The 24,081-nt window shown below is 48.7% G+C and overlaps 1 protein-coding gene across 1 annotated transcript in view; it reads right to left on the bottom strand.

Annotated features, from left to right (window-relative positions):
- GATA4 (GATA binding protein 4) overlaps positions 1-24,081 on the bottom strand; it is a 48,538-nt gene that overhangs the window by 1,332 nt on the left and 23,125 nt on the right. Inside the window, exons 3-6 of the mRNA XM_024194589.1 lie at positions 11,877-12,043; positions 5,910-6,035; positions 2,295-2,382; positions 1,427-1,569 (exon numbers count right to left, since the gene is read on the bottom strand). Coding sequence (XP_024050357.1) covers positions 1,427-1,569; positions 2,295-2,382; positions 5,910-6,035; positions 11,877-12,043 — 524 coding nt within the window. The remainder of the gene's footprint in view (positions 1-1,426; positions 1,570-2,294; positions 2,383-5,909; positions 6,036-11,876; positions 12,044-24,081) is intronic.

Here is a 24,081-nt window from a genome sequence, read left to right as displayed (position 1 = left end):
AGGAAAACAGTTTCCCTTTTCCTCTGAACCCACTCCATTTATAACCCTGCAGAGAGTGCCCCGAGTTCTTTTCCGACCTCTACAGGTGACCATTTTACACCCGGAGGTATAAGATTTGATCCCCAATTACCCTTTGATTAATAGCTTGCTCATGCCACAGCGTAGTCAGTGCTACATTACTGTGGGCTCGATACCGCAAGCACTGGATCAATCCAGCAAAGCCCGTAAGCATATGCATTTTTATGATGATGATTTAATATTATTTGATGTATTATTTAATATTGGTTTTACGGTCAGAATGCTCAAATATTACACTGAACCTTTTATTTAAACATTGGCGTTCTTTGGGATGAGTTTAACAGGAGCTAAACTAACTCAGTCTCGAATATTAGTCTTGTTATGATATAGGGAATCAAATATCTTCTTAACCAAGAAACATTTATTAAAAGAAACAACAGCAGCTACAAACAAACAGGCTTCCACACAGATCAGGTTCCAGATTTGTCTGTCTTGTTTCCCAGGGACGTCACCCTGCCTGGAACTGTATAAGGCACATAGAGACATCTAGTGGCTGAATAATATACTGCAAATAAACTTATCATTACAAGTCTGTCACATAGCGTAGCGCTGAGTGATTCTGGTGATTTTAATTCCCAGGTGGTTCAGCTCACTTTTTTCAGTTTTGTTTTACGTGGACTTGTGCTCACTGCACTGAGTTTCAGGTTTAAGCGAGCCCACAAATTCGTAGAGAAACTAAGCCAAAACTGCCAAACTTTGCCTGGTTTCAGGTCAAAATCAAAGAGCACAGCTAAGGGCTTGGCTATACGTGGATATTTATGCAAATAGCGAGTCCAGAATAATTAGTATAAGCCTCCATGTGGGGACTCCTATTCCAGAATTAGAGTACTGTTTACGATTTACTTTCACCACTTTGGTATATTTCCCAGTGTAAAAATGCCCTTAGTGTTGCAAATTTAGAATAAAAGCCACAAAATCCCCCACACTGGGACCCAGGGCATTTTTTCAAAATTTAGCCTGGATTCACACAGTTTGCTGTGCTTTTGGTTTTCACAGCGAGGCCCACACAGCTGCCCTGTCAGATAGCCAGGGTCACAAGGAACTTCAGTTGTCAGCAAGATGGCTGCCTCTAGCTTGAGGCTCAAACCCATCCTGTGTAATTAAAAAGCTGGGGGGATGAGGGTGAGATTATTTCACAGCACATGGTGACATGAGTGAAATGCAAACCCTGGGAACTCTGCACTGGAGTAAATTTCGCCCCATGTGACCTTTCAGATCCTTGGGTTGAGCAAAATGGCTGTCGTTTGCCTTCAGAGAAGGTTCTGAGGGTGTCTTTTCTCCACAAGTTACTTATATTAAAGTTCACATCTTTGTCATATCTCTTGATCTTTTCTTCCTGCGTCATTACCTGAGAAATAGGGCTCGGGTGCCCATAATGAGATGAAAGCCCCGGTTCCGTCTTTATGGGGCGCATTTCCTCGGTGTTGGCGGTGGTGTTGGTGTTACTGGTGGAGCTGGTGGTGGGGGTAAGACTCTCACTACTGGATGGTCCTAGGAGAAAACAGCAGTTAAACCAGGCTTCCCACCAAAGGAGTTTTAAGTACAAAAAACATAGCAAAGCATTTGTGGTTTGGGGAAAGAGAACTCTGTTCGTAGGCAGGGTTTTGCTCCCATTGAAAGACTTTCAAAGATCTTAACCAGGTTTGGAGAGAAAAAGAAAAGTATGTTGGGAGATTTGCTCATTTGGTAAATTACCCTTGTCCCCCCACTGACAGTGTTCCTGCCTCTCATTCCATATACTCTTTATCCCTGGCAGGGCAGAGCAGGATGGGAAAATTTCAGATTTTGACAAAAATGGGGGGGGGAAAAACATTTATGGCAAAAAATTTCGCTGCAGCTAATCTCCCAAAGTCCGGTGTCAGCATAAAACGGGGCTTGGTGTAAAACCTCCAAATGATTCTCTGGGGGAAGTAGCTTCTGTGGTTGTTCCATAGCCCTGGTTGGGAACCTGGAAGGGATGTCACCAGGACATTACAGGTACTAATTAGTACCAGTGATGATGGGGGTGCCTGTTCACTGGGAACCGGACTGAGAGCACTCATTTCACATAGGTCACCAAACAGCAATCAAATGGTGATCAGCTACCTGTTTGCTAAATCCGGGAATGTCTGGTTCAGAGGGCAGAATTCTTAATTTAGTTCTAAAGGGTGAGTTTCTGATACTATGCCCCTCCTACGCGCACACACACCCACAAACCCGTCTTGTTTAACGCTCACCTGCTGGTGTCTTGGATTTGTTAAGGTTCTTCGGCTTACGTTTCCTCGTTTGAATCCCCTCTTTTCTCATTGCTAAAGGCCTTGGGACCTAGGAACCCAAATGCAAAGCATGCTGTTTTCAGTATGTACGCAATACAACCTAACATACTGGGGTTACATCTCTGCCTCCTAGGATTTCAGGTAACCGGTAGATTTAACTAAAAAGACATGAAGCCAAAAGTTACTGACCGGCAGTGATTGAATTGAGACTAGAGACAGGCCCTGGCTGCAAAGTTTGGCTCCAGATCTGGATCTGAATTTTTTTGGAAATAACAGCGTTTTTGCATCCAGGGCTTTGAGTCACCAATTATAAAGGCAGAAAGGATTATCAGATCTTCTACTCAGACCTCCTGTATAACTCAGGCCAGAGAATTTTATCATGACTAATCTATGTCTACACTACAAAGCCTATGTTGACATAGCTCAGATGCAGCATATGCCGACAGAAGTTTTTCTTCCAGGGTAGGAACACCACGTCCCTGAACAAAGTTATCTTGGCTGACAGAAGTACTCTTCTGACAGCATCCCTGCATCTACAGTGGGGGGAAGGAAGGGGGTGAGTTCACACCCTGAGCAACATAGCTATGCCAGTGTAAGCTTTAAATGCAGATCAGGCCTAGAGTATACCTTCTGGAAAGGCATCCGCTGTTCCTGAAGACTTCAAGAGATGGAGAATCTACCACTTCCCTTGCTAGTTTGTTCCACTAGTTAACCACCCACACCGTTAAAAATTATGCCTTATTTCTAACTTGAATTTGTCTATCTTTGACTTTCAGCCACAGGTGCTGGTTACATCTGTGACCCCAAAACCCCTCAATTCCAACTGGCAAGGGGGCTACAAGAAAATTCTGATCCTGGTCTGTCCATTCTGGTTCACCAAAGAATATCAGGTGAGGTCTTAAATGAAAGCCAGGGTCACGCCGGTCATTAATATCGTTGTGAAAGGCACAATCAGATATGGTGGAAGGAGTCTGGTGTGTATACTGAAAATGGGTTTTAAAGTCTGTGTCAGGGCAGATTGGACAAACAGGTTTTCTGTCAGACACAAGATGTTTATTCACCTGAAATCAAGAGGACAGCAGCACACAGGAGAATAAACCACGGGGTTTATCCTGACTCAGAGCACAGACAATGAACTCTGGGGATATAAGGAGAAGGCAATAAGACACCCCTTTATCCTGCACCCTGGAAGTAAATGGACAGCGCGTTTACATTCCTGAAAACGGGATCTTTGCCCACCTTGCTGGAAGATGCCGCAACAGATTTTGGGAGAAATAAGACTCTTTTAGAGAGGAGGTAGCCAGTTAAGCTTAGTCTGTATAAAGCCTGTTGTGATATTGTTTTATATGGAACCCTTTTGTTTTCATTCTCCTCTCTCACTAGCTCTTGAATCTTTGCCAATAAACTTATCCTTGATTTCACTATAAATATATCTAAGTGCTGTCACATGAAGCTAGGTGCTGATCCTGATACAAGCTGCTGTGTATACTGTTCCCTTGGGCACAGCAGACCTGGTATTTCTGTAGCGTTCAGCAGAGAAGGGGCTGGCTACAACAGGGGATGCTTCAAAGGGGCTCGGGGATTGGCCTGCACCTACTGTTAACCTGCAAGGCAAAGTAAGGGCTGGCAGAGCCCAGAGGAGGTTGTTTGCATAGCTACCAGACTGGCGGTGTCCTCTGACACCCAGCTAAGCACAAGCAACTCTCTCTCTCACTGGAGGCAGGGGGGCAACAAGGTCACTCCTACATTGACAGAAGGTGGGTTTCCATCTGTGTAGTTAATCCACCTCTCTGGGAGGCTTTAGCTAGGACAATGGAAGAATTCTTCCATCGACCTAGTTGTGTCTACACCGGGGTTAAGTTGACCCAGCCACGGCACTGAGGGCGCAAAAACTTTTCACAGCCCTAATTTTAAGTGGAGACCAGATGTTACTCTTTGGCCTAGGCCCATCTGGAAATGAACACTACAGCATACAGTCGCAGGGAACGGAGATGATTAACGGTGTAAATGAATTAGTGTCTAAAACCAACAAACCCCCACCCCTGTGAACAGCAATGGGAAGAGCGGTTCGGGTTTGCGGTTCAGCCAGTGAGGGTTTGCCATTTGTTTTCACTGTGTCTCATTGGACACAGAGAAGATTCATAGATTTTAAGGTCAGAAGGGGGTCACACTCTGACCACCTAGCCTGACCTTCTGATTCCTGCAAGCCACGGAGAGCGGGGACAGTCTTCCCTAATTTGCCTTCATCTGGAGCGGGGAGCAAGAGGTGGATATACAGTGGTTCAGGACTAAGACTCCCTGGGCATTGTACACATCTGTGTCCACATCTGGCGTTCGGAATACAGAGCTTCATCCTGCACCACTGAAGTGAGTTTGTGAAGGGAGTTTGTTCCTGACTTCAGTGGAGAGCAGGATTGTGCAACTGGTCCGTAACACCTTAAAAAGTTCAGATCGGCCATGGGGACTGTGTGACTTGCCCAGATCTCATTCAAACAGACTCTTTCAGGCTTATTAGCCATCAGGCTGGTCCTAGCAGTTTGGGGTGGACGAGTTGGGGACCCTCTCAAACAAAGCCAATTCCTGTCATCATGACGAGACTACGATCGAGAGAAGGGTTATTACATTATACAACTTCCTTAGATTCACGGACTCCACGGCTAGAGACAGGGGCAGCTCTATGTTTTTTGCCGCCCCAAGCACGGCAGTCAGGTGGCCTCGGCGGCGTTTCTGCGGGTGATCTGCCGGTCCCGCGCCTTCGGCGTACCTGCCGCCGAATTGCCGCCGAAGCCGCGGGACCGGCGGACCACCCACAGGCATGCCGCCGAAGGCTGTCTGACTGCCGCCCTCACGGCGACCGGCAGGCCACCCCCCGCGGCTTGCCACCCCAGGCACGCGCTTGCTGCGCTGGTGCCTGGAGCCGTCCCTGGCTAGAGAAAACCATTGTGATCATCTGGGCTGACCTCCCACAGAAGCCAGGCCACAGGACTTCCCCGAATTAATACCTGTTTGAACAAGAGCACGTCTTTGAGACAAACATCCAGTTTGGTTTGAAAGATTGACATTGATGGCGAATCCACCCCAACCCTGGGTAAGTTGTTCCAATGGCTGATTCCCCTCACGGTTAAAAACTGGCCCTTCATTTTTAGTCTGCATTTGTAAACTTCAACGTCCAGCCATTGGATCATGTTATACCTTTGTCTGTTACACCCGGAGGGCATAAACGGCTGGGTAAGTTACACCTTGCTAAATCACCCTGCTAAATCATTTTGTGTGAGTGTGATTCATGTGTTGGGGGGCCGGAGCCTGGGGCTGTAGAGGGGAGATCAGCCAACAGAAGAGAGTAAGACCATGTAAGATAAAGCAGATTCCCACCTGGCACCACTTTAACTAACCCTGTCTCACATCCTGTGAGTGTAAACACAGTCCATCTCTAATGTAAAGAGTCTATTCTATTTTATATAGGTTCTCGTACCACCCTCATCACCGTACTAGCTGAGTGCCCTCCAGCAGTGCATTAAGCAACCTGACTACACATCTGTCAGGTGTTATTTGTTCTCGGCGTTTCATTGTCATTACCCCGTGGAGTTTCATGTACAGTCCGCAGGCGTTGCAGACCGGCTCGCCTTCAGCGTTTCTGCGCCACAGCGTGGTCGTGGTGGTATGACAGTTGGCACAAGAGAGCCCAACGCGGCGGGAGGCGGACTGCAGCAAGAGACAAAAGCAACAGCAATGTCAACAAGTCGCTAGCTTTACTGTTTGCATGAGCGTTTCAAGGTCGGAGCAGACCCCTTCCAGCTTTCCCTGATACATGGCAACTGTTGCAGGGGTTTGTGGCTGTACTGATAATATTTTGTAAGATGGATAGTAACTAGCACCGAAGAATCTCAGTGCACTTTACAGACATTACACGGATTCAGCGTCACAACACCCCTGGCAGTACGGTCAGTGGGTTTGTACCCATTTTACAGATTTATAAACCAAGGCACAGCGGGGTAAAGTGACTTGCCCCAAAGTCACACCGGGCTTAACCATGAGCCCAGTTCTGCAGCCCTGCGGGTGAGAAAGAGAGTGTGACAGAATATAGTACTCCCCTGCGTAGAAGACCCACATCACCAGACCCTGCATGGGCAAGGCAGGGCGGGAGGGAGCAGCTGCTAATTCACCTCCATGCAGGTGGGCAGGGAGTGGGCAGGCAGGAGTGGCAAATGGGTGGGGCCTTCGCTCCAGCCCCGCCCACTCAACATGCCAGCCAGCTGAGATGGCACAGAGCAGGAAGCAAGCTACACCAGGTACCGGGCCGGCATGGCTTACTTCTCCCCCGGAGTGAGCCGTGCAGGGGCGTACGCAGGAATAAAAATTTGACGGCTTTCAGGGGGGGCACGTTCTGTGTCCCCCGCGGCCAGAGGAGCTCGCTATCCTCGCCCCAGCGCTGGAGCTAGAGGAGTTCTGTGCCCCTGCTGATTATTGGGGGGGGCCTGCCCCTGCTTGTCCCCCCCCTTTGTGCCTGCCCCCGGAACCATGACTCTCAGTCACCGTTAAGTCCCCGCCATGGTCCTAAGGCAGCACACTAAGCACTGCCTCCTGCTCTGGCCAGACAACAGTGGGCCGAGCCAGCCAACAGGGTCAGTGGCACAAGTGGGCAGAGACCCACGGGCTCCTGGCTCCTCCTACCAACACTCGCACCCTCTCTGTAAGTGAAGGCAGGTTTGACAAAGGTCTAAGCCGAAGAAGAAAAATCTAATTTGTTTCCAACTTCAAGTGACAAAGGCCGAGTCTGGAACTGGGCCCAAGCTATCAAATCTGGAGCCAGGTTTTGAGTGCCACGAAATTTGGTGGCGTTTTTGATCCAGGGTTTTGGTTTGTTCCATCACAGCAAGAGGGGCCAGATGGAAAATAAAGATCTGGATCCTAACGCAACCGCCCCCCAAATTAGAGGGTGTTTAGACCTGGGTGGTTGGCTTGGGGCCATCCCTACCTGCATGTGTTTAAAGGGACATTGTTGAGATGTCCTGCCATCATTACTCTGTTTCTTATAACAACTTTTCTGGAAGCTTAACTCTCCTTCCTCCCCGACCTGCTGCCCATCCACCGCCAGCTCACATTGCTTTATTATTGTAGGGTTGCTCAGGAGAACCGAATGGATGGATTTGGATTTTGTTTTAATTGGGGGGGGGGGAAATCCAGTGCTGAAGCATTCTGCCAATTAGAGTCTCTGGCAAAACAAGATGGAGGCTTCTCCTGGGCTGGATTTCCTCTGTGAGGAAATCACGATCCTGCTGCCACAGAAGTCAATGGCAAAGGCCCCCGGATGTCAGTGGTGTATAATGTAAGCTCTCCTGGGCAGGGCTCTTGCCTTCTAACCTGTACAGCTCCTGACACTCTTTTGACATCAAATAAATGATCAAAGCAGAGGCGTCCATATATGAGTTTTTCAATCATATTTTCCTTCAAAAAACCAATATTTAAAATCCAGGAAAGACTCATTCTGGAACAAATGTTGATGAAATCATGTAAGCAACTGTCAGTATGTGCTCCTGGTCCCCCGCTGGGCCTGATCCACAGAGGGTGGGTGTCTGTTACAGGCCTGCTTATGGAGCTTTAGCTCAAGGTGTCGCTACTTGTGTATTTAACTCTGGAAGTCCCCAGTTCAATCCCTGGTGTGTCAGACAAAATGGCTGTCATAGTCAGCACGTAGAATGCTATGAAACCAGCCCCTACTTCTCACTCTTGCTTTGTTTTTTAACTGCCCAGAGTCTGTAACCCACAAAACAGTATCTTCTGTTCCTGTCAGGTTTGCCCATATGGCTGCCATTTCCTTGTCTTGCCTTTTTTGCAGATGGCAACATGGCCGCCCTTTGTTTACCGCCCTGTTTGCGCTTACTGGCATCAAGGTCGGGGAACCTGGCGCCGACCTAGTACAACTGCTGTGCACTTCACGCGCTGACCCTCCTTTGCTATACATAGGCCTGGAACAAAACCGTGTCTCCGAACACACCCAGACTTGGTGGGCGTTCTAAACTGAAACCTGGATCAGGAACCTAATGGGCGGAACCAAGACTGGGAGCCAAACACACCCCGACGGCAGGGTGTTCAAAACCCAGATCCAAACTGCTGCTGCTTCAGCAAGTCAATTTAGAAACGAAGGGATCGATGCAGGTACGATAAAAGCCAGCCTGTCCTCTCAAGCGCAGGGTGAATCAACGCTTTTTAGAGGACGGGGAAAATTTGTGTGGAGTTTTTGTTTATTTCAGATTTTAGCGCAGCCCTTTGCATTTCCTGATTAATGGGGGGCACAGGGAGACTGGAAAGTGATGTGCTGAAACCACATGAGAACGACTGTTCTTGTGGAACTTGAAGGGGGGAAATACTGAAACACAAGAAAGCCCATTGGCCTGAAGTTTCCACCCAATTTTGTAGAGCAGGGGTGGCCAATCTGTGGCTCCGGAGCCACATGCGGCTCTTCAGAAGTTAATATGCGGCTCCTTGTACAGGCACCGACTCCAGGGCTGGAGCTACAGGTGCCAACTTTCCAATGGACCAGGAGGTGCTCATTGCTCAGCCCCTGGCTCTGCCACAGGGCCTGGCCCCACTCCACCCTTTCCCGCCACCTCCCCTGAGCCTGCCATGCCCTCGCTCCTTCTCCCCCCGCAGAGCCTCCTGCACACCACGAAACAGCTGATCAAGAGGTGCGGGGAGGGAGGGGGATGCGCTGATTGGCAGGGCTGCCGGTGGGCGGGAGGCGCTGGGAGCAGGGGAGGAGGAGAGCTGATGGGGGGCTGTTGACGTATTACTGTGGCTCTTTGGCAATGTACATTGGTAAATTCTGGCTCCTTCTCAGGCTCAGGTTGGCCACCCCTGTTGTAGAGCAAAGCAGCTTAGTTAACTAGTGTACATGCATGTGGTCTAGTGGTCTTCTTCTTAACGTATGTGCAACGTGCCTCAGTTGGCACGTTACCAGGATTCATCACTGAATTTGGTCCAGGGTTTGGCTCATTAGCTTCCCCGGCTCGGGCCGGGTACTGACGGGGAGTGCGACGTGAACGCTGATCCATGCCCCCCAGTCTAGTGGTGACAGCACTGCCTTAAGGAGTCAGCAATCTGGATTCCAGTCCCACGTCTCCCAGTGATCTGCAGCGTTATCACGTCCTCTCTCTCTGGCTTGCTTTCATTACGTGTGAAATGAGGATCAGAACACCTGCCCCACAAGGGTGGGATGACATTTAATTCAATATGTCCCAAGGTTTGGAACGCTGAGCTCCCCTTCGGGAATCAGTCCTCTCTCCCTGCAACCTCACCAGGGGCCCACCCACCTTATTGTAGACATCTCCTGTGCACCCCAGCCCCGCTAGTCCTTTGGGATGTGCCCCCACCCCCTTTGGAAAACCCTGGCTTCATTCCTTAACAGCCGTCAGTGGATTGAGAGCCTTGGAGAGAACATGCAAGGCAGGCAAACCCTGTATGTGTCTGCACGCTGGGGAGGAGATCCTGCAAACACCTGGGGAGATGTTTCTATACTGGTTCAAAACACAAACCCCGCAGTCACTGTGGAAAGATCGGCAGTTATCAGGTGGCAGTGTCTGAGCTAGCACATACGGAGACGAGGGAATGGCTTTACAGAGCCAGTTGATTTTTAACACTCATCTTTTCTGTACTGAACTTCTTTATCTGAACAAGTACGCCAGCCACCATCTTCACCAAGACCAGGGACTGAAAGCGAGACATCCTGAGTTAAAGCATCACTCACTGCAGCCATGGGCTGTACCAGACACACAGCCACTGTGGACTGGGCCCAGAGTGGGACCCACAACACTCAAAGGGTTACCTAGGCACACACACTGGGCACCTGTCCCAGGCGCTGAGCTTCCTTTGTCCTCTCTTAAAAATATATGGCAGAACGGAAGCAGCAAATGGGGATTTGGGGCCAAACCATATTACAAAGCAATTCAAAATCTCCCCCCACGCTCAAATTCGCTGAAGAAACCCCATCCCGGCCACCTCAGCCCTCTCCAAACACCGGGGAGCTTTGGAGCGTGCCCAGAACGGCAACAAATTCAGGCTGCGTCGAACCTGGAGAAGAGTCAGTTTCCGAGTGGAACAAGCAGCTCCCGATATCTGTGCCTGCTGAGTGAGCACCTCTGCCAGGCGCAAAGCACACCGGTTCCTTACAACCCCAGCACTCTTTTAAGCCAGTCTGGGGCCTAGCAAAGCACGAAACAGCTCAAGTGACTTTGGGAGGACAAACCAGGAGCACATCGCCATGAAGCACTTTAGCCAGCAGAGGGCGCCAGAGCCAGCGGCTTATGGGCAGCTGAGCGTCATCCACAGAAGGCAAAGCCAAAGAAACCCAGGCAGTGGCATGATTTTTGCCTTCTGTCTCTCTGAACATGCTGGAGCGCGACAGGCCCGTGGGATAGAGGGGAGGAGGTGGGGTTGGAGACCGCACATGGACAACGCCCCCTCCTCCTGGCATGGAGGCGGGAGGGGATGTTACAGCTGGCTCCTTGCTGCTAGAGGATTGTGGCAGAGTCTTGGGTGTCCAGGGGATAAATAGGCTTGGGCTAAGCAGGCCGTTCCCCAGGGCATAGAGCATCCACACCAGCTGCACCAGTGTGGGGATGGGTGGTTTCTCACCAGCAGGGCCAGGCACAAACCTCTCTCTTCACCTCCTCTCCAACAGATGTGCCCTACGAAGCTGCAGGGTGCCCTTCCCCAGAGACAGGTGCAGCGATCCCATGGGAATGGGCATGGTATAAATACCTACACACAGAGAGATAGATTCACCTAACTACCAGCCAGAAGCCCCTGCCTGATTCCCTATCCATGCTCTGTCCTGACTCCAGTCCCATAGGCCCTGGGAGACACCAAACTGTCTCACTCTTTTTCTCATCCCCAGCATTTCAGTTCTACCTCCTGGCTTGCTCAGACAGGAAGCCACCAGAGGCTATGGAGATGGTGGGGTCACCAGAAGCTGAGGGAGGTCACAGGCAGGCAGGAGGTAGCCATGGGGTGGGCATCACATGTACGTAGAAATGTAGAGAGAGGTGGAGGAGACGAGGCTGGAGGTGGAAAGGGAGCTGGGGGTCAGAAGCAGAGCTCTGTAGATGTTATTTTGTGTAGAACCCTGTAAAACCAAGGGCTGGCCTTCTGCTCAGCTGTGAGCAGCAGGCAGGCACTTGGGTTCTCCCATGTGTCCCACAATCCTTTGCACCATTTGCCATGGGACCTTCACTGAGGAGCCAATGCAGCCAGTACAACAGATCACCAAGTGTTGCAGGCACAGACAACTCAGCTGAAGCCAGGATGTTATTTTGGAGGCCCAGAGAGACGCCCGGAGGCCGCTGGGTGAAAAGGAGAAGAGACAGAGCAAGGGTAGGACGTGAAACACCAGATGATCTGCCAACTTTTGCCTAGAATTCTAAGCCTCGTCACTGCAGCGTGCCCAGGCGCCTCTGGACAGCTTGGATTGAGTGAGCGTTTCCTGTTCTGGAGTCTATTGTGTAGTTGTGCGCAGGCTGCACACGAGCAGCACAAGCCGTTCCTTACCAGCCGCCTCTGGGGTTTGATCAGCGGTCGGTTGATGCCATTCATCTTGTGGTAGAGCCCGCATGCGTTGCACAGGTAGTGGCCCGTGCCGTCTCTCCTCCAGAGCGGGGTGGACATGGCTCCACAGTTGACGCATTCTCGCCCCTCAGAGTAGTCATCAAAGAACTCTGCTGGCATGACAGTAAACAAAAAAAGGGGGGGAGGGGAGTGGAAAGACTGAGTTAAATAAAACATTTTTAAAACTCTCCACTCTTGGTCCTAAATACTCAAGCGGTGCCTTGCTATCTGCAGAGAGCAGAAAAACAGGGGGGGGGGGTTACGGCTTTCCTTAGAAAAGGCAGGCTGGCCAAGTGGCTAAGCCCCTGGCTTGGGATTCAGGAGTCCTGCCTCTGCTACATGTAGTCTCTAGCGCCTTGGACAAGTTACTTAATATACCCTGTGCCTCTTCTATCAAATGAGGATAATACTTCCCTACCTCACAGGGTGTTGTGAGGATAAAACCCTCTAATGATTATGAGCCTCTCAGAGACTAGACCAGTGGTTTTCAACCTTTTTTCATTTGCAGACCCTTAGAAAATTTCAAATGGAGGGGCGGACCCCTTTGGAAATCTGAGACATATTCTGTGGACCCCCAGGGGCCCACGGACCACAGGATGAAAACCACGGTAGTAGAGTGATCAGGGCTGTGAAACTACCTAGAGAGGTGCAAACTGAGGCCCTCTCTTTTCATCAAAGCCACGCTGTTCATGGAGGCCCACTGAAGTCAATGTAAAGAATCCCAGGGATGCAGGACTGGGCTCATCAAGGCTACACATGAAAACAACATGCACCTATTGAGGGTGCAAAGTCCTCATTGTCACATGTAAATCAGGAAGACACTTGCACAAGCAAACATCCAGCTCTGCATGCAAGCATTAGATCCACATGCACAATGGATGCACAGGTAACACACTACCTGTTTACTGACACCACAGTCATCATCAGGAATTGACCCTAAGACTCTCAGCATAGAAAAACAGGCCTCTACCACTTGAAGTAAAGGAGACCTTCTCCAAGAACAAGAAAATAGGCTGCTATAGTGAGTGGGGTGAGCCACTAGAGGGCGACATGATCACATGCATTAGGCCAGTGTACTGCACAAGGTGGTTTTTAGCCAGTTTCACAGAAGTACCCACATGGACAAATCTGGGTCTGCTTACAAAATATGTTCCTGGGAATTTGGAGATGCTAAAGAGACTCTTCCTCAAGCACTGCAGCCCTAAAACAGCTATGGGAGAGTAAGCTGGACTCTATTCTGCCTTGGCAGTTAGAATCATAGAATATCAGGGTTGGAAGGAACCTCAGGAGGTCATCTAGTCCAACCCCCTGCTCAGAGCAGAACCAATCCCCAGACAGATTTTTGCCTCAGATCCCTAAATGGCCCCCTCAAGGATTGAACTTACAACCCTGGATTTAGCAGGTCAATGCTCAAACCGCTGAGCTATTCCTCCCCCCATGCTTAATGCATAAAATCATCACTCTGATAATGGTGTAAGAGACGGATCACATCCTGATTTTCAGATTGCAGGTCGAGCTTGCAGTGCTGGGCTACGCGTGTTATACCTTCCACTCTGGGCCCGATCCACAGAGGAGCAACATCTGTCAGAGCTCTTTAGTGTGAGCTCCAGAGACGAAAGCTTTCAGCTCCAGAATGAAGTCCCCCAGTTCAATCTCTACAGCTGAGCTAGAGTACAGCGGTTACACCAGTGGGGGTGTGCCTGCTACTTGAACGGAGCTCTCCAGAGTGAAATTCCGCTTGACCTCAAAAGACAGTCTTGTAGCTAGTGGGTCTAACAGACCCATGTCATCCTTGGATAGGGTCACAAAGAACAAGTGGGAAAAATCAGGACACTTTTTTTCTTGGGGGTGGGGGGACATAGTTGCATAAAAGACAAAGCCCCTAATATCAGGACAGTCCCGGTAATATTGGGACGTCTGGTCACCCTGTCCTTCGATCAGCCATAGAGGGGAACTAGAGAGGTACATGTGCAGCTTACAAGAAACAGTGCAAACCCATCCTCACCATAAAGAGGTGTAATTCCATTGAAATCGCAGACAAACTCAGTGCAATTCCCTTTGACTTGGTAAAATGAGAACATCTGAGGTGAGCATCCATGGGACATAAAGATCTAAACCGCTGCAATGCATCCCGGATGTTAACCCATACGGGAGGATAACAGCCTACGACTTCTGTCAGTTTGCGGAGTTACTCCTTTAACTAACGGATTATCCTCTTGCCCAGTGCTTTGGTGCAGCCGCAGCTGACGACACGACCCCTGTGGGGTGGGGGAGTTGTTACAAAATCATTCCTGCAGACTCACTTCCCTGATTATAACCGAAGGAACGAGATTGCTTGGCTCTCAGTCTAAACATAGAAACTACGTAGAGCCCGTAGAATGTAGTTGCAGCGTTTGTTCCTTGAGCCTCGAAAGAATGATAACAAAAAAAGGAGAAAGGGACGGGGGAGGGGAAAAAACAGTGCAGCTCAGTTTGTCCTGGGTTTGCAGCATACATCGCAGCCACCCTTGGAGGTGTCAGTCTTCTGGGGTTTCTCATGCAGAAACACGTTACATGGTGTGCACCGCAGTACGGGGACAGAATATACGTAACGTCCAGGCCAGTGTTGATAAAAACCGCATTTTTGGAAGCTGTTCAGGCTAGGCCATGCCAAACAGAAGCTGCTGCAGAAGTGGCCTGTTCAGTATTGTACTGCAGATCCTAGGAACCTTGCCATGCGACATGGGCTTTGTTATAGCTGCATGATCTCTGGGACCCTAACAGATTCATAGATTCTAGGACTGGAAGGGACCTCGAGAGGTCATCGAGTCCAGTCCCCTGCCCGCATGGCAGGACCAAATACTGTCTAAACCATCCCTGATAGACATTTATCTAACCTTCTCTTAAATATCTCCAGAGATGGAGATTCCACAAGCTCCCTAGGCAATTTATTCCAGATCTCTCTGGAGATCTCTCCATAGACATCTCAGAGACAAGCCCGTTGAGACTAACAGTTTTGATCAGGGGAACCCGTCTCCCACTCCACGCCCACGGCAGATTCGTTGGTGTCTCGACTCCTTTCACTGCAGATCCCGATTGCAATGTCTACAACTGAAGTCAGGAGCAAATGAGATTCTAGCATAAAGACCTGATTCAAAGCACATGAAAATCAACAGGAATCGTTCCGGGGATTTTCGTAGGCTTTGGACGCTTAAGAGCATTACGGATTTTGCAATTTCATTTTGAGTCTTGTGAAATTTGGTGTTTTATTTCAATCCCCAACTCCTGGAGACATGTTCTTAGATAAGAATCTCAGCATTCCTTTGGAAAAAAAATAGAAAGAGTCTAACCCACATGCTTGGGCAGAAAAACTTGAAAATGTGACGCGAATGCACCTAAAGGCTCCGAAAGCGGAAGGCAAAGAAAAAGAAACATCTTTTATTTTTAGAAACCATCCTGAGTTTTATGCCAATCTCGTTATTTTCTAGGCCTGATCCATGATTTTGGAATGCACAGGGTAGCCATAAGAACATAAGAACGGCCATACTGGGTCAGACCAAGGGTCCATCTAGCCCAGTATCCTGTCTTCCGACAATGGCCAATGCCAGGTGCCCCAGAGGGAATGAACAGAACAGGTAATCATCAAGTGGTCCATCCTCTGTCACCCATTCTCAGCTTCTGGCAAACAGAGGCTAGGGACACCAACTCTGCCCATCCTGGCAATATTGTGATTATAATGCCTTCCTCGTCTCCTTACAATTAGTTGAGTCTCAACCAAACCACAGATCAAAAAGCCTTGTTTGAAAAGCAAAGGCACTAGAACAGCTGGTTAGGAAACGAGTTTTTCCTGTGAAAAATCTCAACAAAATCAAAAATTTCAATGAACAAATCAAAAATTTCCGCTGATTTTTGGGCGGGTTTCAATGAAAGCCCCAACATTTTCAAAAGAAATGAACATTTTTGCACACAAAGTTTTATTTTGTCAAAAGGCCAATTTGCTTTGAAAAAAAAGTTTCAGTGATATATTTTCCACACGCTCAAAAAAAAAAAAAAAATGGGTAAAATAGGGCTGGTCTAAAATTGTAACTCAAAACTTTTTCCAGTGGAAAACTCTGTTTTCAACAAAACGAAAGGGTGCATGTGAAGGGTCTGTTTTCCTAGACATTTTTAATTGGTTTTAAATCAGAAAACCAAAAATTGAAAGTTGTTGGCCAAAAGTCAAAAAGATTTTCTCTGAGGACTTTTTTCGTTTGTTTGTTTTCAGCCCAAAACAGGAAAAACACTGGCTGAAAACCAAATTTTCAGGGTTTTGGTTTTCTGAGAAAAAGTCAACATTTTCTGCTAAAATCTTTGACGACAAATATTTTTTAAATAATTTTTGTCAGAATTTTCTGTAGAAAAAAAAAAAAAAAAACATTTTCCACCCAGCTCTACTGTAAAGTATGTCTCATTACTATCGGCCTGAGGTCTATTGTCAGGCACAACGTTGTGAAACTTCTTTGCACTAGATTCTTTCCCTTCCTAGTCTCCATCTTCTCTGTATTCATTTCTCACTCCACCTACGCTCTGCTGTGTTTTTCCACCTTTCTTTCCCCGCACTAGAGTTTTTCATTCCCTCCTGTCTGCTCTGTTTCTCACAGTCTCTCTCTTTTTCCTCAGTGAAACATGAACATGAGAGCACTGCAATCAATCCTTCACCCCCATCATGCTCAAGTGGATTTAACCTGGCTCACCCATAAAAGATAATGGCCAGTATCCTCAAAAGTGGGCCCACTAGGAAGGACTGGTCACAAATAATTTCCAGCAGAACAATGGGTTTTTGCTTACATTTAAATGTTTGCAGAAAGTGTCTGCTCGCCACAAAATAATTCAATTTCTCATCAGAAAACCAAAACTTTTTTAGTTTCCATCAATTTTTGGCGGAATATGTTCATTTTGGGGATTTTCGGTTTGATGAAAGGTTGAAATTTTCTACTGAAAATGTTGACAAACATGTTTTGCTTTCATCTGAATCTTCCTCAGGGAGAAAAAACCCCAAACCATTTCCCATTCAGCTCTACACCTAAACCCATAGTTTCGGTATCTCAGAATGCTGATCATCCATAGCGCCTAGCGACTTTAATGGCAATTGCAGATGCTCATTACTTCTGAAAATCAGACCATTAATATTACCCAGCTGTTTCGAGGGGATGCAGATGTCTCTAACAGCAACAATAGCCCCAGAATGCTGATCTCCAAGGTGAGTGTGACAAGACCACACTGCCCAAGGAGGAAATGCGCAGCCAGGAGTTGAAGATGAAGTTTGCAAGGTATAAGCTCATCACAATCTCATACAGCACTACAGACCTGTCTGAGGAGAGACTGCTAATGTTCCTCATCAGGAAGAGAGCCTCCTTCTTCTCCAGAGCATACTTTATGGGTATGTCTACACTACAGGATTAATCCGAATTTAGATAATTCGAATTTGGGAAACAGGTTGTATAAATTCGATTGTGCGCGGCCACACTAAGCACCTTAATTTGGTTTTTAACTACATTAATTCGGTGGTGTGCGGCCACACTACCCCATTACTTTAAACACAGTAATTCGGTGGTGTGCGGCCACACTAACCCTAATTCGAATTAACAAAATCGATTTAGGCTCTACTCCGCTCGTCGAGGTGGAGTACAGAAATCGATTTTAAGTGCCCTTTAATTCGAATTAACTGGCTCTGTAGTGTGGACGGGTGAAGGGTTAATTCGGATTAACGCAGCTAAATCCGAATTAAAGTCGTAGTGTAGACCAGGCCAAAGTTGCTGAAATCCTTTTAACAGGAATGCTCCCTAGGAGGGCTTCTTCACACAGTATAAACTGATGTAGAACAGGAGTCTTGAGCTCTGCTATGTGTAGTTTAGTCTTTGGCACGATCCCATTATCCTAGTGGTGAATTAGAAGGCCCGAGACTGGATGTCTTTATAAAACAAGGCCTAACTCAACCACATTCAGCTGAGCTTGATGCAGGAATGACTGTGGAGTGCTCTGGCCTGTGTTGTACTGGAGACAGGCTGGATCCCATAATGGACCCTTCTGCCTGTAACAATCCAAGAATCTACAAAAGACCGAGCACCTAACTTCTTAACGACTCCAGCCTCGCTACCCCTTCCCTCCTTGGGAGCTCTTCACTGGCTTCCCGGTTCTTACCACATCGAACAAAGCTTCGTCTCCTGGCCCTATGTACTGTAACAGCGCACTCGGCCACGTCTCTGCTCCCAGGGCCTCTCTTGCTCTGCTCAGGGACACTGGAGGAAAGGCTGGATGGAGTCCTCTGCAGCAGGTCAGACTCGATGATCATAATGCTCCCTTCTGGCCTTATGCTCTATATGAAGCCCTCTGTGAAGAGCTGGGCCTTCATCTCTTTCTGCCTCAGCGCCACCCCCACCCTCCCCAATGGGGATAATACCTCCGCTCCTAGCGGGGCCTTTTGTGAGGATGTAGCCATCAGCGTTGGAGAAATCTGTTCAGACACGATTGTGTGCCAGAGAAAAGCCTATTCACCATGCTAAGAACCTGTGCGCGGTGACTGCAAACAGCCAGGACAGCCGGGTTCGCCAGGACACCAGGGTCGCAGCACCACACGGATTTGGTCGGGTTTGGTTTTTCCAGTGTTCTGCTCGTTCAGTTTTGCCTTTTCATCAAGAACGAGGATTAAGTAGCATCAGCCTCTGGAGGCTCCCTGTGGAAGGCGCCTGAGTAAGTGCTTCCATGGCTTTAAATCCAGTCATTATGAGCCCTTTTGACACTTATTCTTCCCCCCCACCTTGTACTAGCAGCCTGGAAAGGAAACATTTAGTCAGGCAGCAAATTGCCTGAACAGCTCCCGCAGGGAGCCAGAACAATGGGAGCGGAGGGAAGGGCTCCTCCAGTCACACTCAGGGCAACAATTTCCCTTTCACGGAGCCGCTGGACAGCGAAGATTTATGGGTCCATAATGTGACCTCTTTATTACCCTTCACGCCAGGTCCTTCTGTGGAGATTTACGCCCTGCCCAGAGCCAGGCACGGCAAGTGGCAGCTTGGGAGGGGATTATGTTTGCCAGGGAAAGGTTCAGGGCACCATTTACGTGAGAAACAAACACAGAAGCCTCTGACTGGAATGGCCTCCCTCTCCTCTCAGAACTCACTGCTTCCACCAGCCCCCAGGCTCAGCACCTCCACTGCATCGTCGTCATCATCATCACACGTTACACCTGATCCCCTTCCCCTGCTCTTTGGCCATTGTGTTAGGTCTGACTTGGGGCTGAACCTGACTGGTGCTGGGCACTTCGAATTCCCATCAAGGTCTCAAGGAGTCGAGGGCACCCTGCAGCACCTCAGAGGAGGCTCCCAGTACCTCACAGCACTGGGTCTTGAGAGTGTAAACTGCTAGGGACCGGGGCAGATTTTAACACGAAACAGCCTGGTCTAGTGGTTAAGAAGCTGGCCAAAGAACCAAAGGGCTGGTCCTGGCTTGAACAATGAGCTGCTTTGTGATCTTGGATGAGTCTTTCCCCTCTCGCCCGTTGTGTAGTCAGACTACACGGTCCTCAGGCTTTCGCTACCCTGTATGATGCAACGGGCCCCCAGTCTCGGCTGGCGCCTCTGCGTGCTTCCATAATCTATCTCAGTGGTTTTCAACCTTTTTTCATTTGCGGACCCCTAAAAAATTTCGAATGGAGGTGCAGACCCTTTTCGAAATCTTAGTCATAGTCTGCAGCCCCCCAGGGGTCCGTGGACCACAGGTTGAAAACCACTGATCTAACATCAGGAATATTTTTTTTCAATTTTTTTTTTTTGGGGGGGGGGCGGATTTAGAAGGAAAAGTCATTGCTAAGACACAGATCCCTCAGGGTCCATGCTCTCAGAGAGCAGTACCTTACCAGCACGTGGTCCCACCGAAATCAAGAGCACTACTCAGAGTAAGGTGCTACTCACCAGGCAAAATGGACCCAGTGCAGTGGTTGGGCAGAAGGTCCCATGTACCTATAGTGACAGGGATGTCAGTGGTCCCTTGGAGGTCCTGAGTGGTGGTGGGTGACTGCACAGGTGTATATTTGATTGTGGGGGACTATTACCATTTAAAGGACGGACTTCTTTGAAATAAAGACAAATAATAATCCAGGAAGCTACCTATTCCTGTCCAATGTTACAATCATTCCCAAACCAATCCTTTGTTTCTTTTAAGTTTAAAAAACCTATGTTTTGGGCCTTGAAGGGGTTGTCTTTGGGGAGTGAACATGAGATCTCTGGATCTAAAAGCGTGAGCTAAAGAAGCAGAGCCAGGGGTGGCTAGTGGACTAGCCCAGGGCCTGGGAGTCAATGCTGTGTTCCATCACACACTTCCTGTGTGACCTTGGGCAAGTGACTTAGTCTCTCTGTGACTCAGTTTCCCATCAGTACAATGGAGATAACAGCACTTCTGTAACTATGTTAAAGATCGTGAGGTGCTCCAATAGTGTGGTAATACAAGTACCTAAGAGAGAGAGACAAGGTCCATTAGCTCAAATGCAGTAAGCAGACTTATAAGCCTCTATATAGGGGCCAGCCACTAGAGGGGGACAAAAAGCCTCGCTGTGTTATTTTGGATGGGACATACTTGAGGCAGTTTATTCAACTCTGACAGCTCTTACCCTCCCCTTCTGCCTGTTATCTTCACCCCCTTTGATTTGCCCAGTGGAAATGGGTTTGCATTAATACAGCCCTGGAGTTTTGTTTACAGATGGAGGGAAATTTAATATCAACATTTCCCCCTAAAAAAGTGTCTTGTCAGTTCACTGAAGCACCTCCACAAAGGAGACACCATCCGTCACGTACAGCCGGGCACTTACCGGCTTTAAACAGAGCGTGAGAGCAGTTCTTCCCCCAGAGAAACTGCCTTTCCTAAACCAATTTGTTATGATAAGAGGTGAGAGCGGCACACTCGTGTATACACGAGTCCCAGATGGACTCTTAGAGGAGTCTCCCTTCGCACGAGTGCACGCTGGCTTTAAAACGCAGGCCCAGAGTACGCCACATGGGAATTAAGAAAGGCAGGGGACTCCTGCCATACAGCAGATGAGATCTGAGCTGGGGAGCAGAGCACAGGGACATCTGGGAAAGCACGCAAACTCCAGGATCACATTCAAAAATCATGAGCCAGGTCCCACAAATCATGATTAGCTTAAAAATCATTATTTAAAAAAAAAAACCTAATACATTTGGAGTTCTTTATATTTGCCTTCTTGTGTCTGAACCTTTGGGTTCATGTTTTCAAGCTTTTCACTGCAACCACAAGGGCTCAAGACTCATTTTGTTTCTTGAAATAAGAGCTGAGAGTCTCATGTAATCACATGACTCCAGGAGCTGGGGCTTTAAGAAAAAACACCAAATAGCACGGGACACATGAGGAAAATCGCAAGGAGTTGGAAGCATTGGTCATCCCTCTAATGCTACAGAGCTGAGTTGCGAAGCACACCAGAGGGTAGGTGGGAAAGCTGGGAAGTAGAACATGGTGGTAGGATTAGTTTTAAGTAGGAATGAGGGCACCAGAACATGGCTGATCAGACTCCATTCCTACCCTTCTTCCTCCAGTCTTTTCTGTTTAGATTTTATTTTCTTTAACATTTAAAGGGCCACAGACAACCCACCAAATACGATTCAGCAAGACTTATGACCAACAGAAATGTTCCGAGGATTCATTTTTAAAAGGGCCACCGTCAACTTGAAAAATCACATTTCCATCTGAAAAAGTGCCCCTAAAGCGATTAGAACTGAAAGCGACTCCAGAAAGTAGCATTTTTCTCCATCGTTTCATGTATTTACTTTGTGTAGTTGACAGCACTTTGACAATTCACACCCGTGCACCATGCTTTTGCGAGCATAAATGGAACATACGTGATCCCCAGGCCTGTGTGCTGTTCTCGGAATAGCAGGGGAATAGTTATAAATATATCACCTGGATTTATTGCCCCGTTTTGTTTTGTTTTTTGTTTTGAAAAATTGCCAGCAAACATGAACATTGTCCTCAATTCTGCAGTCGGCCTGCCTGGGCTCGGAGCGAGCAGATCCAGTTGCAGAATGGCGTTCCTTGTCTCTTAGAATCCCTGTCAATAGCTGGGGATTTAATCTCATGTAAAAAGCCTTGTTACAAAAGATTTTTTTAAAATGTCTGAACCCTATCCTGAAAATATGTTACGTTTTTTTCTCATTTGACTCATTTGCGTTGGAAATATGTCTGACCCAGACTCTGGCATGTGATGTATTTGATCTGATAGAAGAAAAAGAACCTACATATTTGCTTATAAAATATTCAGACTATGATCGGGTTCGAACATTAAATCACTTTATAAGAGTCTTATTTTTAAATCACCGTTTCCCTCAGTATCACAAGTTTCAGAATCTTACAGCAAATCTGTGGCGACCCAAAGCTTCACAGTTCTTATGCTGACTTCATGGCCTAAAACTTGGATCCCCAGCTCCACAAAGCACAGATCTTTGCGACTTGACCTTTATCTACAAACAGCGTAAGGCCTATGACACACACGTGAGCAGTACTGATTCCATCCAGCAGAGGACAATGGTGTACACACACACACACACACACACACACACACACACACACACACACCCCGAATTCCTTTCAATACTGGACATTGCCAGGGTGCAACAGAAAATAGAGGATGAAGCAATCAATCAGGTGATGGGGATTAGATCATTGAAATCTACATGCAATGTGGTGTGCTAAAGAGGGCAGGATGGCTTGGGATTCAGGAGACATTAGTTCAATGTCTGGTTCTACCAGAGCCTTTCTGCTAATGGGTAAGTCATTTAAATCTCTCTGTGACTCAGTTTCCCTCCATCCCTGTAATATGGGGATACTAGCACTTCTCTGGTCTTGCAGCAGTGTTGTGAGACTATACTAATGTCTGTGAGGGGCTCAGACATGGGCGGCGGCTGAACCACTGGTTGCGGGAGGCTAGCCCCCGTCCAGCCCTCCCCCACCCGCCTGAGGACCCGTCCCCTTTCCCCCGCTGGAGCCCCCCATCCCCATGACGGCCAGCCCTCTTCCCCGCCCCCAGTCCTCGAGCACCGGGCGGGAGGGCGACGCATTGCCCCCCCCCCAGCCTCAGTGCCCCCAACCCCTCCAAGCACAGGGCGGGCAGCCCCAGTACCTCTACCCGCACCCCCCAGCGACAGGTGGCCCCAGCCACCCCAAGTCCCAGCCACCCTAGCCCCAGCACGCCTCCCTGAAGAGCAGCCGGCCTGGGCTGGGGCGAAGCGTAAGCAGGAGGGGACTTCGGAGAGGAGCGTGGTCAGGGTGGCACAGCCTCCCCCAGCCTATCCGACGCACCGCCCATGTGCTCAGATGCTGTGGGGATGGGGCCATGTAGACAGAGAAGTGCGAAGAGACAATTAGTGAGTGGAACGCCCCAGACACTGAAGCTCTTTTAAAACACCCATATTGAAGGAGAAGCCTGCCCCTTCTGCCCAAAACAAGTGGGACCACGCTAGGTGCAAAAAGGCCCAGGTGTGCGTATCTAGAGTGGTTACCGCTAGTGCAGGCCGGAGGACGACAATTCCATTTTGCGGCAACGTTCAAGGTTTCGAAATTTGTTCCCCACTGGCATGAAAATCCACCCTTTCAGCAATTGCGTGTTAGCTCCGCAGTGAGGGCACCGGCCTGAAGGAGACCCAGCCGGAAGACCCTGCCTGCCCTGATTCAGAGCAGAGTTCTTCATCCCAGCTTGCTGATGCCTGCAGAGCAGGGACGTGAGCATGGATCTCCCACATCCCATATTGGTGACAAAGGTCAAACCAGTTTGCCTCGCTCACGCGTGCGGCGGCACGGCTGCCCCGCAGCATTTCCCCCACCAGGACTGTCTACACCTGCTGTGCTCCCAGCAGTGCATTCTGGGAAAAAACTGGGCAGCTGCTGAGGTCAGGGGCAAAGGAGTGTGGGCGCTTTCCTCATACCGCAGTGCTCTTTGGGAGGGTCTCTTGCACAATCCTGGGGAGGGGGCGGGGGAGGAAGGGACCACGTGTGACCACTTTTGGTGTCACTCCTAATACTTAGGCCTTGCTTACACTTGCCAGGAATGATAAACCGGTAGGGCTATACCGGCAAACCTGCCTAGTGGACAGGGCCGGCTCTGGCTTTTTCGCCGCCCCAGGCGAAA

The sequence above is a fragment of the Terrapene carolina genome, unplaced genomic scaffold (genome assembly GCF_002925995.2).
Source record: "Terrapene carolina triunguis isolate 2854851 unplaced genomic scaffold, T_m_triunguis-2.0 Scaffold228, whole genome shotgun sequence".
In the NCBI taxonomy this organism is placed as follows: Eukaryota; Metazoa; Chordata; order Testudines; family Emydidae; genus Terrapene; species Terrapene triunguis.
Note: the sequence above shows the minus strand (reverse complement) of the source record. Positions and strands in the feature narration are given on the sequence as shown.